At 44.5% G+C, this 12,711-nt stretch overlaps 1 protein-coding gene across 6 annotated transcripts in view; it reads left to right on the top strand.

The window, feature by feature from the left end:
• Positions 1-12,711, top strand: part of LOC129137415 (nuclear pore complex-interacting protein family member B8-like) — a 41,029-nt gene that overhangs the window by 15,461 nt on the left and 12,857 nt on the right. The window contains exons 4-7 of one of the 6 annotated variants that reach the window (XM_063796920.1): positions 448-510; positions 6,538-6,635; positions 6,887-7,044; positions 10,575-10,851. Coding sequence is in view for 1 of the 6 variants with exons in the window: in XM_054669095.1 (XP_054525070.1) it covers positions 6,925-7,044 (120 nt within the window). In the remaining 5 variants the exon portion in view is untranslated. Of the gene's footprint in view, positions 1-447; positions 511-6,537; positions 6,725-6,886; positions 7,045-10,574; positions 10,852-12,059; positions 12,197-12,711 lie in introns of those variants that run through there. The other 5 variants (XM_063796919.1, XM_063796918.1, XM_063796917.1 and 2 more) reach the window with 5 other exon arrangements.

Here is a 12,711-nt window from a genome sequence, read left to right as displayed (position 1 = left end):
AATAAAATAAAATTAGCCGGGCGTGGTGGCGGGCACATGTAATCCCAGCTACTAGGGAGGCTGAGGCAGGAGAATGGTGTGAACCAGGGAGGCGGAGCTTGCAGTGAGCCGAGATTGTGCCACTGCACTCCAGCCTGGACAGAAATGCATTTCATAATGCATTTTAATTGCATTAGCAGTGATTTAATTTTTTTAGATGCTAAAACTTATGGGTGAAAGTGGATTAAATGTAGCCAAATGCAACATCAAAATCTTCAGGCACAAAAACCCATTAAGTTTTTCATACTCTCAGAAGATGAACCTAATTTCAAATGAAAGCTGCCTCCAGAATATATTGTTAAGCGTATTCTAGATATAATTCATTTTGGCAAACATACTGTAGAAATTCACATAACATTTTACTGTACTAAAAGTAAATTGCCCATGTAACAAAAAATATCTTTTCAGAGCTTCAAATGAATTTTAAAGGATGACTGATGGTCCTTGGAAAAGAAACAGTAAACAAATAAGGTTTGTAGCAATGATGTATGAGTTAGAAATTGCAGTTCCAGATGATCTCTTTATTAAAGAGACGATCTACACTTAATTTGGTCAACTGTTATGAACATAGTTCATGTTAAGTCTCCATTTAAATACAACCTGAAATACCAATTTTCTTTTCTTTCTTTTTTTTTTTTTTTTAAGACAGAGTCTTGCTCTGTTGCCCTTCCTGGTGTGCAGTGGCGTGATCTCGGCTCACTGCAACCTCCACCTCCTGGGCTTGAGCGATCCTACTGCCTCAGCCCCCCAAGTAGCTGGGAGGACAGGTGCAAGCCACGGCACTCAGCTAATTTTTGCATTTTTCGTAGAGATAGGGTTTCACCATGTTGCCCAATTTGGTCTCGAACTCCTGAGCTCAAGTGATCCGCCCGCCTTGGCCTCCCAAAGTGCTGGGATTACAGGCATGAGCCACCGTGCCTGGCCAGAAAATTTTAAACACACACAAACTCTCAAGTGGCCTAATTCCCTCTCACCAAACCAATCACAATACAGATAAAAGAGAATAACTTGTGTTCATTTTTGTACAAACAAAAAAGATATAAATTGTGAATGATGCATGATTTTTAATTACAAGTAAACTGGGCAAATGCTTCTGCATTATTTAAAGCTAAAATGTGATCAGTGGAAACTTTCCTCTGTTAGTACTCTAATACTTTTTATATTTATCGGCTCACTACAACCTGTGCCTACCAGGTTCAAGCGATTCTCCTGTCTCAGCCACCTGAGTAGCCGAGACCACAGGCACGCACTACCATGTCCGGCTAATTTTGTATTTTTAATAGAGACAGGGTTTCACCATGTTGGCCATGCTGGTCTTGAACTCCTGACCTCAACCGATCCGCCTACCTTGGCCTCCCAAAGTTCTGGGATTACAAGCGTGAGCCACCGCGCCCAGCCTTATTATAATTGTTACTATTTAAATCTCTTTTGCTCTCTCCTTCAAGAGAGACCTCATCCCATTCAGTTGCATCCATTTATTTATTCATCTTCTGCCTCCTGGGCTCCAGAGATCCTCCAGCGTGAGTCTCCCAAGTAGCTGGGACTACAGGCTCACACCACCATGCTTGGCTAAATTTTGTAGGTTTTGGAGAGACAGGCTCTTGCCACGTTGCCTAGGCTGGTCTCAAACTCCTGGGCTCAGATGATCCACCTGCCTTCGCCTCCCAAAGCACTGGGACATGAGCCACCACGCCCAGCCGCAATTACTTTTACACAAAATGCAAACACTATTCTTCCATCATAAAAGTGATACCACAGCTTCTGTGAAGTTTTGCCAGGTAGTACTCATAATTACCTTGGGTAAACTTTTTGATGTTAAACTGTATCTTCTTCTTACGAGTTTTTCCATTGTATTAACTGCTTTTACAACAACACAAATAACAAGTTATTTAACAAACCATTTAGAAATTTCTGTACTATGGTCCCAGTAATGTAAAATATATTAATGCCTATTACATTCAGATAAATTATACACTTGGAAACCACATACTTATGACTTACAGAAACTTACATAAATTATAGAAATTATATGCTCAATTTTTAGGTATATAGTCTTAAATTAAGCTTAAATATACATTCTCAAGATAAATTTACAGTTCAGGGCTTCACAACTTGAAATCTGTGGAAGATGACATTGGAGACAACAGAACTCTGGTGGAATTCTTAGATGGAATTTGCCGAAACTTTTTTTTTTTTTTTTTTTCTGAGATGGAGTGTCGCTCTGTCGCCCAGGCTGGAGTGCAGTGGCGCAATCTCAGCTCACTGCAAGCTCTGCCTCCCGGGTTCACGCCATTCTTCTGCCTCAGCCTCCCGAGTAGCTGGGACTACAGGTGCCCACTGCCACGCCCGGCTAATTTTTTATATTTTTAGTAGAGATGGGGTTTTACTATGTTAGCCAGGATGGTCTCGATCTCCTGACCTTGTGATCCACCCGCCTTGGCCTCCCAAAGTGAAACTTTTCTTTAAAATAGAGATGGGATCTTGCTGTATTGCCCAGGCTGGTCTCAGACTCCTTGCCTTAAGCAGTCCTCCCACCTCAGCCTCCTAAAGTGCTGGGATTACAAGCGTGAAGCATTACATCCAAGTGAAACTTCTTGAGATGGTTACATAATGTCTAAATCTGCTGGTGTAGAAGTTAGTAAAGTGTAGAACTGAATAAATGTTAAATATTAGATCAAGTTTCTCATGTTTACCTTAACGTATAAAGATTTATCTTAAAGCACTGATTTTCACAAAATAACATCAGTGTGAAATTGGAAAAGAAGCCAAATATTTTATTTCATGTATCTGGGAAATGAGGTGCTTTAGTCAACTGAATCTGCCCAAAACTAAAAAGCATTAATTAAAAAGTACTTAACTCAGAAATTATAAAAATAGGAGACATCAATAAAATACATTCTACACAGAATACGCCAAACATACACTACTCTTTTTGATAATAAAAAATGCATTTACTGAGCCAGTTGTGGTGGCTCACGCCTATAATCCCAGCACCTTGGAAGGCCAATGAGAGTGGAACAGTTGAGGCCAGGAGTTTGAGACCAGCCTGGCCAACATGGCGAAATGCCGTCGCTACTAAGAATACAAAAATGAGCCGGGCACGGTGGCACGCACCTGTAATCCCGGGTACTCCGAAGGATGAGGCAGGGTAATTGTTTGAACTCAGGAGGTGGAGGTTGCAGTGAACCAAAATCATGCCACTGCACTCCAGCCTGGGTGACAGAGTGAGTCTCTGTCTCAAAAAAAAAAAAAAGGAAAAGAAAAAAAGTCAGTTGCAGTGGCTCACGCCTGTAATCCCAGCACTTTGGGAGGCCGAGGCAGGCGGATTACAAGGTCAGGAGATCGAGACCACCCTGGCCAACATGGTGAAACCTCCTTTCTACTAAAAATGCAAAAATTAGGCTGGGCACGTGGCTCACACCTGTAATCCCAGCACTTTGGGAGGCCGAGGCGCGGAGATCACGAGATCAGGAGATTGAGACCATCCTGGCTAACACAGTGAAACCCTGTCTCTACTAAAAATACAAAAAATTAGCTGGACGTGGTGGCGGGCACCTGTAGTCCCAGCTACTTGGGAGGCTGAGGCAGGAGAATGGCGTGAACCCGGGAGGCAGAGTTTGCAGTGAGCCGAGATCCCACCACTGCACTCCAGCTTAGGCGACAGAGCCAGACCGTGTCTCAAAAACAGGAAAGAAAACAAAAGAAAATTTGGACTATTGCCAATTACAAATATTTTTAGAGAAGAATTCAAAACAGTAACTGTGGATGATGGAAACAATAGTTATGATAAAAGTCTGATGAAACTTCCCAGTTCACAAGGAAATTTAATTACTTATGTGCAGCATTTTAAGACAGTAATCAGAATCATGACTGACAGCATCATATCAGGGCCACCAGACTTTTATAAATTTCATACAATCTTCAGAAATAATTAATAACTTTTTTTTTTTAAGATAGATTCTACCTCTGTCACCCAGGCGGGAGTGCAGTGGCATGATCTCGACTCACTGCAACCTCCGCCTCCTGGGTTCAAGCAATTCTCCTGTCTCAGCCTCCCGAGTAGCTGAGACTACAGGCATGTGCCACCAGGCATGGCTAATTTTTGTATTTTTAGTGGAGACAGGATTTCACTCTATTAGGCTGGTCTGGAACTCCCGACCTCAGGTGATCCACGTGCCTTTGTCTCCCAAAGTGCTGGGATTACAGGCATGAGTGATGGTGCCCAGCCATTCATGACATGTTTGTACAAATATAACTTTAGCAAATATTTAGCATAACTATCAAAATTACAAATCATATTAAATTTGTATAAATGTATGCAATTTTTGGAACACGTATATCAACAACATACCCATAAATATAACTGAGATGAGATCTAATGTCACCTCACTTGACAGTGCCTTCCCATGCAGTATCACCACATTTGACAATGCCTGCCCATTTAATCTACCAAATAAATCGAAACACTTAATACCTCTACAAGATGAGAGATACATTCTTTAGACTCCCCAAGGGATGCACCTGAAAAAATCCCAAAGTTAGTTTTAAGCCAAAAAGACTTGATTTAGGATTTTGACACTGGAGAAACCCATCAAAGACGTCAAGTTTGAAAACACTTGATCAAAACAGAATCACAGGTCACTATTAAAAGAGTATTAATTTAACCAGAGACTTCCAAAGCAATACAGAAACTTACATGGATATAAAAACTTTAACCCTTTTAAAGGTCAGATTTGCTAAGTGATCAAAAGGGGTACTTGAATTGAATCGACACAGGAAGAGTGTGTACAGGGTTATGAGTGTAGGCAGATGGTTACTTTGGTCATATCTCCTGATTACACATGAGAATTTGCCACCTGATTACACATGAGAATGGCATCTTTACTCACCAGAAAGCCAGTATTATAGGAGGTGTAGGAGGCATTCTTGGACTTGAGACAAGAACATTGTTGTGTAGAAATTTCATTGACTGTGTTAAAATTATTCTCCATGGGCTGGAGAACACATAACATGGCCTTTAGAATGAGACGGGCATTGATTGGATGCAAGGTCTCCACACTTACTAGCTGTGTGACATTGGACAGAGTGCTTCATCATTCCGAGACTCAGTTTTTAAAGGAAAAACAACTAACTACCTTGCAAGCTTGCTAGCAGGTTTAAGTGTAATAATGTGTGGGAATGACTGCACCGTGACTAACACGTAGTGACAGCTTAATTAATGTTAACCCTTATCATTATCATATAAGAATGTGAGTTACATAAGAGAGGAATCCTGTCAGTTCGTTCTCTGCTGTGTCCCCAAGACCATGAATCATGGCTGGCATGTAGTAGGCATTTAATAATATATGTTCAACAAGTATTTGGCTGTCTTGGAGGGCAGAAAAGGAGGTGGGGAAGATTTTTAAATAACATTTTTTAAAAAGTCACATTGTCCTACAATACCGATTTTTCTTGCATATTTAGGAAATTGAGGGTTTTTTCCTAAAACATGCGGACATATGGGAAATACGATGCAACATTTGCACTAATGTTTCAGACACAGCTAGAGGTTTCCAAGAGATTTTGCGCTGGGGAGGCTGCTTGCTACAAGCTCCCAAAGCTCTGGGAGGACATAGTATTCATTCCTCCCTCAGCAGAAGCGGTGAGGCAAGAAGCTCTGGGGAGCACCCAGCCTTGGACTTTTAGCATAGTGTGTCAGGTCTTCATAGTTTGGGCCCAGGGCACAGAGAAGTCACAGCTCTCTGGCATCCTGTGACCTTTACCCTCTTTGCCAAGGGAAAATGTGGCCCACCAAAGCAAGAAACTTGAGGGCATGTGTCACCCCAGCCCTGGCATCTGCCCAGAGCCCGAGAAGGAAGGAACAATGATCCTCCAGCTACCTCACGGGGCTGGCACAGGTGACCACTGCCCTGGCATCACCCAGCTGTGTCCGGCAGCCTGAACCCCATCTGTGGGGATGTGAGGAGGAAAACACAAAAGTCCTTAGGTGAACACTGAGAAGGCAGATGCAGCAGAAACCTCCAGGCCAGAACTACCCAGTCTTGGACCTATGGTGGAGATAGAGCATAGCTGGCGATCATGTGTACTTACACTCTAAGGTCACCTGGTTGCACTATGGCCTCATCTGTGGCTCTGAAAATGAAGATTTGGAAGGAGATCATCACAGCTAATGTTTAACAAGCCCCTCCTGTGTGCCAAATCATTCACCCCTCACCACAACTGAATGAGCTAAGGATTCTCATTATATATAGTTTATGGAGAGGGAAGTGCAGACATAAAGAGGTGAATTATCTTACCCAGATCACACAGCTGATAAGTGGTGGAGGCAGAATAGAATCTAAACAGTGTGGCTCCGGAGCCCACATGCATTGATTCGACAAGTGTTTATTGAGCACCTGCCACGGACAAGGCCATGTGTGATTAAATAGGGTTATAATTAGTAATATAAAAATGAGAAATCACTAATGCTTTTTAGACTTAACATTTTCTTTTTTGTAGGTTTCAGGCACAGAACTGTATATCCAATAATAGTGAAATGGATCCCACTAATTATGACAGAAATGATGATACATTTAAATGACTTGGATGTTTTATAGGTATGATCTCGTGAAACCTTGAGAGAAACTGAATGACGAATGAAACTATTGTTCCTGTTTCACACAGAAGGAAACTGAGGTTAAAAGGGGTAAAGTAATTTTGCATGGCATGAAGTAGAAATTCAAAGTACAGGAATTTGAACTTGGTTCTGTCCTTTTCTGAAACCCCCATGCTCTTGACCACTATAGACTCAAACATCACCTTGTTTTTCCACTCATTCAACAAACTTTTTTTCTTAATTGTCTAATAGGTTGGCACTCATCATGAGCCCCTGTTCTCATTCTGCAAATGGTGAAGCTCTCTATTGTCCTGACCCCACAGTTCCTGTCCCATGAGCAGGGCCAGCTCACCAAGGAGCTGCAGCAGCACGTAAAGTCAGTGACATGCCCATGCGAGTACCTGAGGAAGGTGAGTGAGTGCAGACAGATGGGGCCTGGTGCCCTTGAGCAGTTCCCGGGTCTCAGCTGCCACACATCTCATAGCGGGTGATGCTGGGGGAAGGTTACGCAGTCACAGTACTGGCTTCTTCCTCTTTTTCTTTCCATACAAGTGGCTTAGGGATGGGGTAGAGTAGTTGACTTATTTGGATGAAAACCACTATCTTCTGTCAGAAACTCAAAAGGAATCATTGCTGGCATGGTAACCTAAAGAAAAACAACCAGACAAGTGCCCAACGACACTTAAAAAGGTTATTTATTATCTTGCCAAGTTTAGGCTGGGCATGGTGACTCATGCCTGTAATCCCAGCATTTTGGGAGGCTGAGGCTGGTGGATCACCTGAGGCCAGGACTTCGAGACCAGCCTGACCAATACGGCAAAACCTCGTCCCTACTAAAAATACAAGAATTAGCCAGGCATGGTGGTGTGAGCCTGTAGTCCCAGCTACTCAGGAGGCTGAGACAGGAGAATTGCTTAGATTCAGGAGGTGGAGGTTTTAGTGGGCCGAGATCACGCCATTGCACTCCAGACTGTGCGAAAGAGCGAGACTCTGTCAAAAAAAAAAAAAAAAAAAAAAAAATTATCCTGCAAAATTTGAAAAGGAAACTCAAATCAACAGCTTCTAAACTACTTTTTAACATGACTCATAATAAGAAATACATTCTATAGTACATATATATGTTCTATAATTTTGAATAAGAGAATTAACCACATCACATTTATTTTACAACAGGTAATACATATTTTTTATTCTCCTTCATTTGTTTTGAATGCTCTGTGCAGTCTACAAAAAGTCCAATAGTAATAATTAAATTAGTCATTAAGTTGAACATTATCTTGTCTTTTAAAATGATAATCTCAAAAATGATCTTTTATTTTTGAGATTTATATAGATACACACACACACACACACACACACACACACACATATATAGAGAGAGAGACAGAGTTACACTCTGTCGCCCAGGCTGGAGTGCAGTGGCACAATCTTGGCTCACTGCAACCTCCGTCTCCCGGGTTCAAGCAGTTCCTCTGCCTCAGCTTCTGAGTAGCTGGGACTACAGGTGTGCACCATCATGCCCAGCTAATTTTTGTATTCTTAGTAGAGATGGGGTTTCACCATATTGACCAGGCTCGTGTCAACTCCTGACCTCGTAATCTGCCCACCGTGGCCTCCCAAAGTGCTCGGACTATAGGTGTGAGCCACTGCACCCGGTCTAAGATAAAATTATTTTAACAATATACTATGAAGAGAAAAACACTGGCTATGAAAGAATATGCATAGTTTTACCCTGTTTAAAAATAAAGATTGAAAGAATACATATGCAAATAAGTTTACTTTTATTTTTGGTAATACTTTACTGGATTGTCTGAATATTGACAATCAGTGTGCATCATGAAGCTACATGGCTAACATTGAGTACTCACTGTGTGTGCCAGGCCCTGGGTTCAATGCTCTACATGCACTTATATTTCATTTAATTCTCTCTGCAACCTGAGATGGTATAGCCACCTCATTTTACAGAGTTGAAACTGAGGCTCAGAGACTGAAAGTTAAGCCTGAGGTTACAGTCAATAAGAGGCAGAGCTGGAACTGAAACCTACGTGTGTCTGACCACCAGTTCATGTTCTGACGGCAGGCTAGTCTGCATCACAGAGCGTGGGGTAGATGGTGCATGCCTGCTAGGATGGGCTAGGTATCACTGTAGGTAAGAAACAGCCCCAAACGATGGAAATGTACACCACTGAAGGCTCTTTTCCTGCCCATGCTGCACATCCTCCATGGCTCTCCTGTGCCCTGTGCCCCACATGCCCTCATCCTGCCACGAGAATAAAGGAGCAGCCTCCATATGGGAGCTGTCTCTCCTTTTACAACCAACAGAACCGAAATCTAGGGCTTTTTTTTTTTTTTGAGACAGAATCTCATTCCATTCTGTCACCCAGGCTGGAGTGCAAAGGTACGATCTCGGCTCACTGCAACCTCCGCCTCCCGGGTCCAAGGGATTGTCCTGCCTCAGCCTCCTGAGTAGCTGGGATTACAGGCGTGTGCCACCATGCCTGGCTAATTTTTGTATTTTTAGTAGAGACGGGGTTTCACCATGTTGGCCAGGATGATCTCGAACTCCTAACCTCGTGATCCGCCTGCCTCAGCCTCCCAAAGTGCTGGGATTACAGGCGTGAGCCACCATGCCCAGCCAAATCTAGGGCCAGAACGTGGCTGCAGCATATAAAAAGAATTGAATTCCATACTTTTGTTAACCCTGTTTTTTGTTTGTTTGTAGTTGTTGCTGTTTTTGAGACAGAGTCTCGCTCTGTCGCCTAGGCTGGAGTGCAGTGGTGCAATCTCGGCTCACTGCAGACTCTGCCTCCCGGGTTCAAACTATTCTCCTGCCTCAGCCTCCCAAGTAGGTGGGACTACAGGTGCCCACCACCACACCCGGCTAATTTTTGTGTTTTATTAGAGACAGGGTTTCACCATATTGGCCAGGCTGGTCTGGAACTCCTGACCTTGTGATCCGCCCACCTCGGCCTCCCAAAGTGCTGGGATTACAGGCGTGAGCCACCACACCCAGCCCCTCTTTTGTTTTTGTTTTGCTTGCTTGTTAGGGTTGTTTTTCTATTTATGGTAAAGGCATTGGCTTTCCATTTGTAGCATCAATAGAATATTTCCTGTTTACAATAACCTTATGTCATAGTAAATGGTAAAGGGATTTAAAGCAGTGGTTTTCAGCTGCCAGAGGCCTGAGAGAGTTTGGGCACACTCTGTGTGATCGGGCAGAAGGCCTGTGGGAAGTTTAGCAGAGGACAGGGCCAGGAAAGGTGATGGACAGTGGGGGTCTGTCCTGGTCACCAGGCCCCTGGGTCCTGCCCACCTGCTTGGAGCTCCCCACCCATCACACATGATGCTGCCAAGCCCTCTGGGTATTGTGGGCAAATACCTTAGGAGAGAAGCTGATGAACTTTGTTTCTTGAAATGCACAGATTCCTTGGACATCCCTGAGAGGTCAATCATGAAAGTCAACTTGGTTTTCTCCCCCTCATTTGGGTTCAGAATTTAAAGTCCACACACACAGGCAGTAAGATGATATAGATAAGGACATCATCACTCGGTTTCGGATGTTAAAATGTCTAGGTGGGTTAGGGGTGATTTGCGATCACACAACCTTGTGGCACAAAGAGGAATTCCCAGGCCAGAGGGAGACATTTTATTGCCATGTTATGATCTTATCATTGAGTTGAAAGGCAATCTTGTTTCATTTTGGATTCTTTCTTATGTTTATGTCTTCTAAGGGCACTTTGAATTTCCAAGCAAATAATAATTTTGAATTAGCTTTTAATCATTGACTTCTAGCACAGTTATATGATCAGAAACATGCTGTGTGATTTGATTGCTCTCAAATATATTGAGATTTGCTGGAACAAAATAAGTCAGGTTAATTTTTGTAAATGTACCATGCATGCTTAAAATGAATGTATCTACATTTGTTCCTGAGATACAGGTTGATGGACGGATGGCTACATGGATGTGATGGAGATGGTTTACTATCGGGACCTTCCGCATCCTGCTGATGTTTTGTTGCTTAGGATATGAATGGCTGAGCGGAGGCTGTAAAACCTGGCACCCTGCTTGGGTATGAGGTTCTTCCTGCCATCCTGCCATCATTTGTTTTTTATGTTTTGTCGCCAAAAGTGACCTTGAGGAGCCCTGGGAGCTCAGGAAGGAAGGAGCGCCCAGAAGCAGGGACAGGGAGCTGGTTGGGGAGGACCAGAAATCAGGTTTGTGAAGGTTCCAGAGAGGACCTGTCCTTGCGAGGAGTGTGGGAGACTGAGATGGGGGAGGGGTCATTGGAATGATGCGGGCGCTACTTGGCGTTGTCCATTGTGAGGCACCACCGGGGTCATCAGGGATTGGTGGAGAGGGAGTATAAAGCCCCAGGGTTGCCAAGGGAGGGCCCAGACCGAAGAAGGTTTGGTGGATAGCAGAACCTTTTTGTCTCCCTCTAATTGCTCCTAAGCCTCACGCTCCCTTGCCCCGCGTGTCCTGTTGCTTCCCTGATCTTCTCCGTGACCTGTAGCTAAACCTTCCACCAGCGCTTGAGAACTTAATTTGAACCGGATCCTTTCCCAGACCCCTTTCTTCTTCTCCTCCTCCTCCTCCTCCAGCTCCTCCAGGTGCCCAACAGCCCCCTTCTCCTCCTTTCCCTTCCCTTACTTCCCCCCTTCCCCTCCCCTTCCCCTCCCCCTCCCCTCCCCCTCCCCAACTCAGATCCGGCCCCGGTCCCCGTCCCCTTCCCTCCCCCCTGCCCTAAGCCACCTCCACCTCTGTCCTGGCCGCCTCAGGGCGCCCTGAAAGGACCAGGACATGCGGCTGCGGCTGCGGTGGTGGCTCCTCTTTTGGCTCCTGCTGGGATTTATCAGCCATCATCCCACCCCTGTGAGTAGACGCTGGACCCGCGGGGTTTCTTCCTTTTTACTGGGCTGTGTCACGCGGCATGAAATTACACAGCTCAGGCCTGTAATCCCAGCACTTTAGGGGACCGAGGTGGGCAGATCACTCGAGTCCAGGAGTTGAAGAGTAGCCAGGGCATCATAGCGAAACCCCATCTCTACAAAAAATTCCAAAAAAGATTAGTTGGGCCTGGTGGTGCGTACCTGTTATCCCAGTTACTGGAGAGGCTGAGGTGGGAGGATCGCTTGGGCCCAGGAGCTGGACGTTGCAGTGAGCTGAGATGGCCCCGCTGCACTCTTGTCTCTAACAAACAAAATGGACCAAAACAAAGTGAAATGTCATTTGATTTGTGTCATCTGGTTTGATGACTTTTTTTTTTTTTTTTTTTTAGACAGAGTCTCACTCTGTCGCCCAGGCTGGAGTGCAGTGGCAAGATCTCGGCTCACTGCAACCTCCGCTTCCGGGGTTCAAGCAATTGTCCTGCCTCAGCCTCCTGAGTAGCTCAGATTACAACACCTGGCTAATTTTTGTATTTTTAGTAGAGATGGGGTTTCACCATGTTCGCCAGGATGGTCTCCATCTCTTGACCTCGTGATCTGCCTGCCTCGGCCTCCCAGTGCTGGGATTACAGGCGTGAGCCACCGCGCCTGGCCAAAATATATAACCTTAAGTGTAAGTTTACTAACTTTGGAAAGTACATGCACCAGCATAAACCAACCCCCTTTCAAGATCTACATTATTTTATTTATTCATTTATTTTTTTGAGACAGTTCCTCCCTTGTTGCCCAGGCTGGAGTGCAATGGGGCAATATCAGCTCACCGCAACCTCTGCTTCCCAGGTTCGAGCGATTCTCCTGCCTCAGCCTCCCGAGTGGCTGGGATTACAGACATGTGCCACCACTCCCAGCTAATTTTGTATTTTTAGTAGAGATAGGGTTTCTCCATGTTGGTCAGGCTGGTTTTGAACTCCCGACCTCAGGTGATCCGCCCGCCTCGGCCTCCCAAAGCGTTGGGATTACAGGCGTGAACCACCGTGCCCAGCCAAGATCTACACTATTATGTCACCCCAGAAAGTGAACTCTCACTCTTCCCAGCCAGTCTCTTTCTTATCATAGGTTAGCTTGCTTATTCTGGAATTTCGCGTATACAGATGCATGCCATGCCATAGGTACTCTTTTGTGTCTGCT

Source organism: Pan troglodytes, chromosome 18, assembly GCF_028858775.2.
Source record: "Pan troglodytes isolate AG18354 chromosome 18, NHGRI_mPanTro3-v2.0_pri, whole genome shotgun sequence".
Lineage (NCBI taxonomy): Eukaryota > Metazoa > Chordata > Mammalia > Primates > Hominidae > Pan > Pan troglodytes.
Note: the sequence above shows the minus strand (reverse complement) of the source record. Positions and strands in the feature narration are given on the sequence as shown.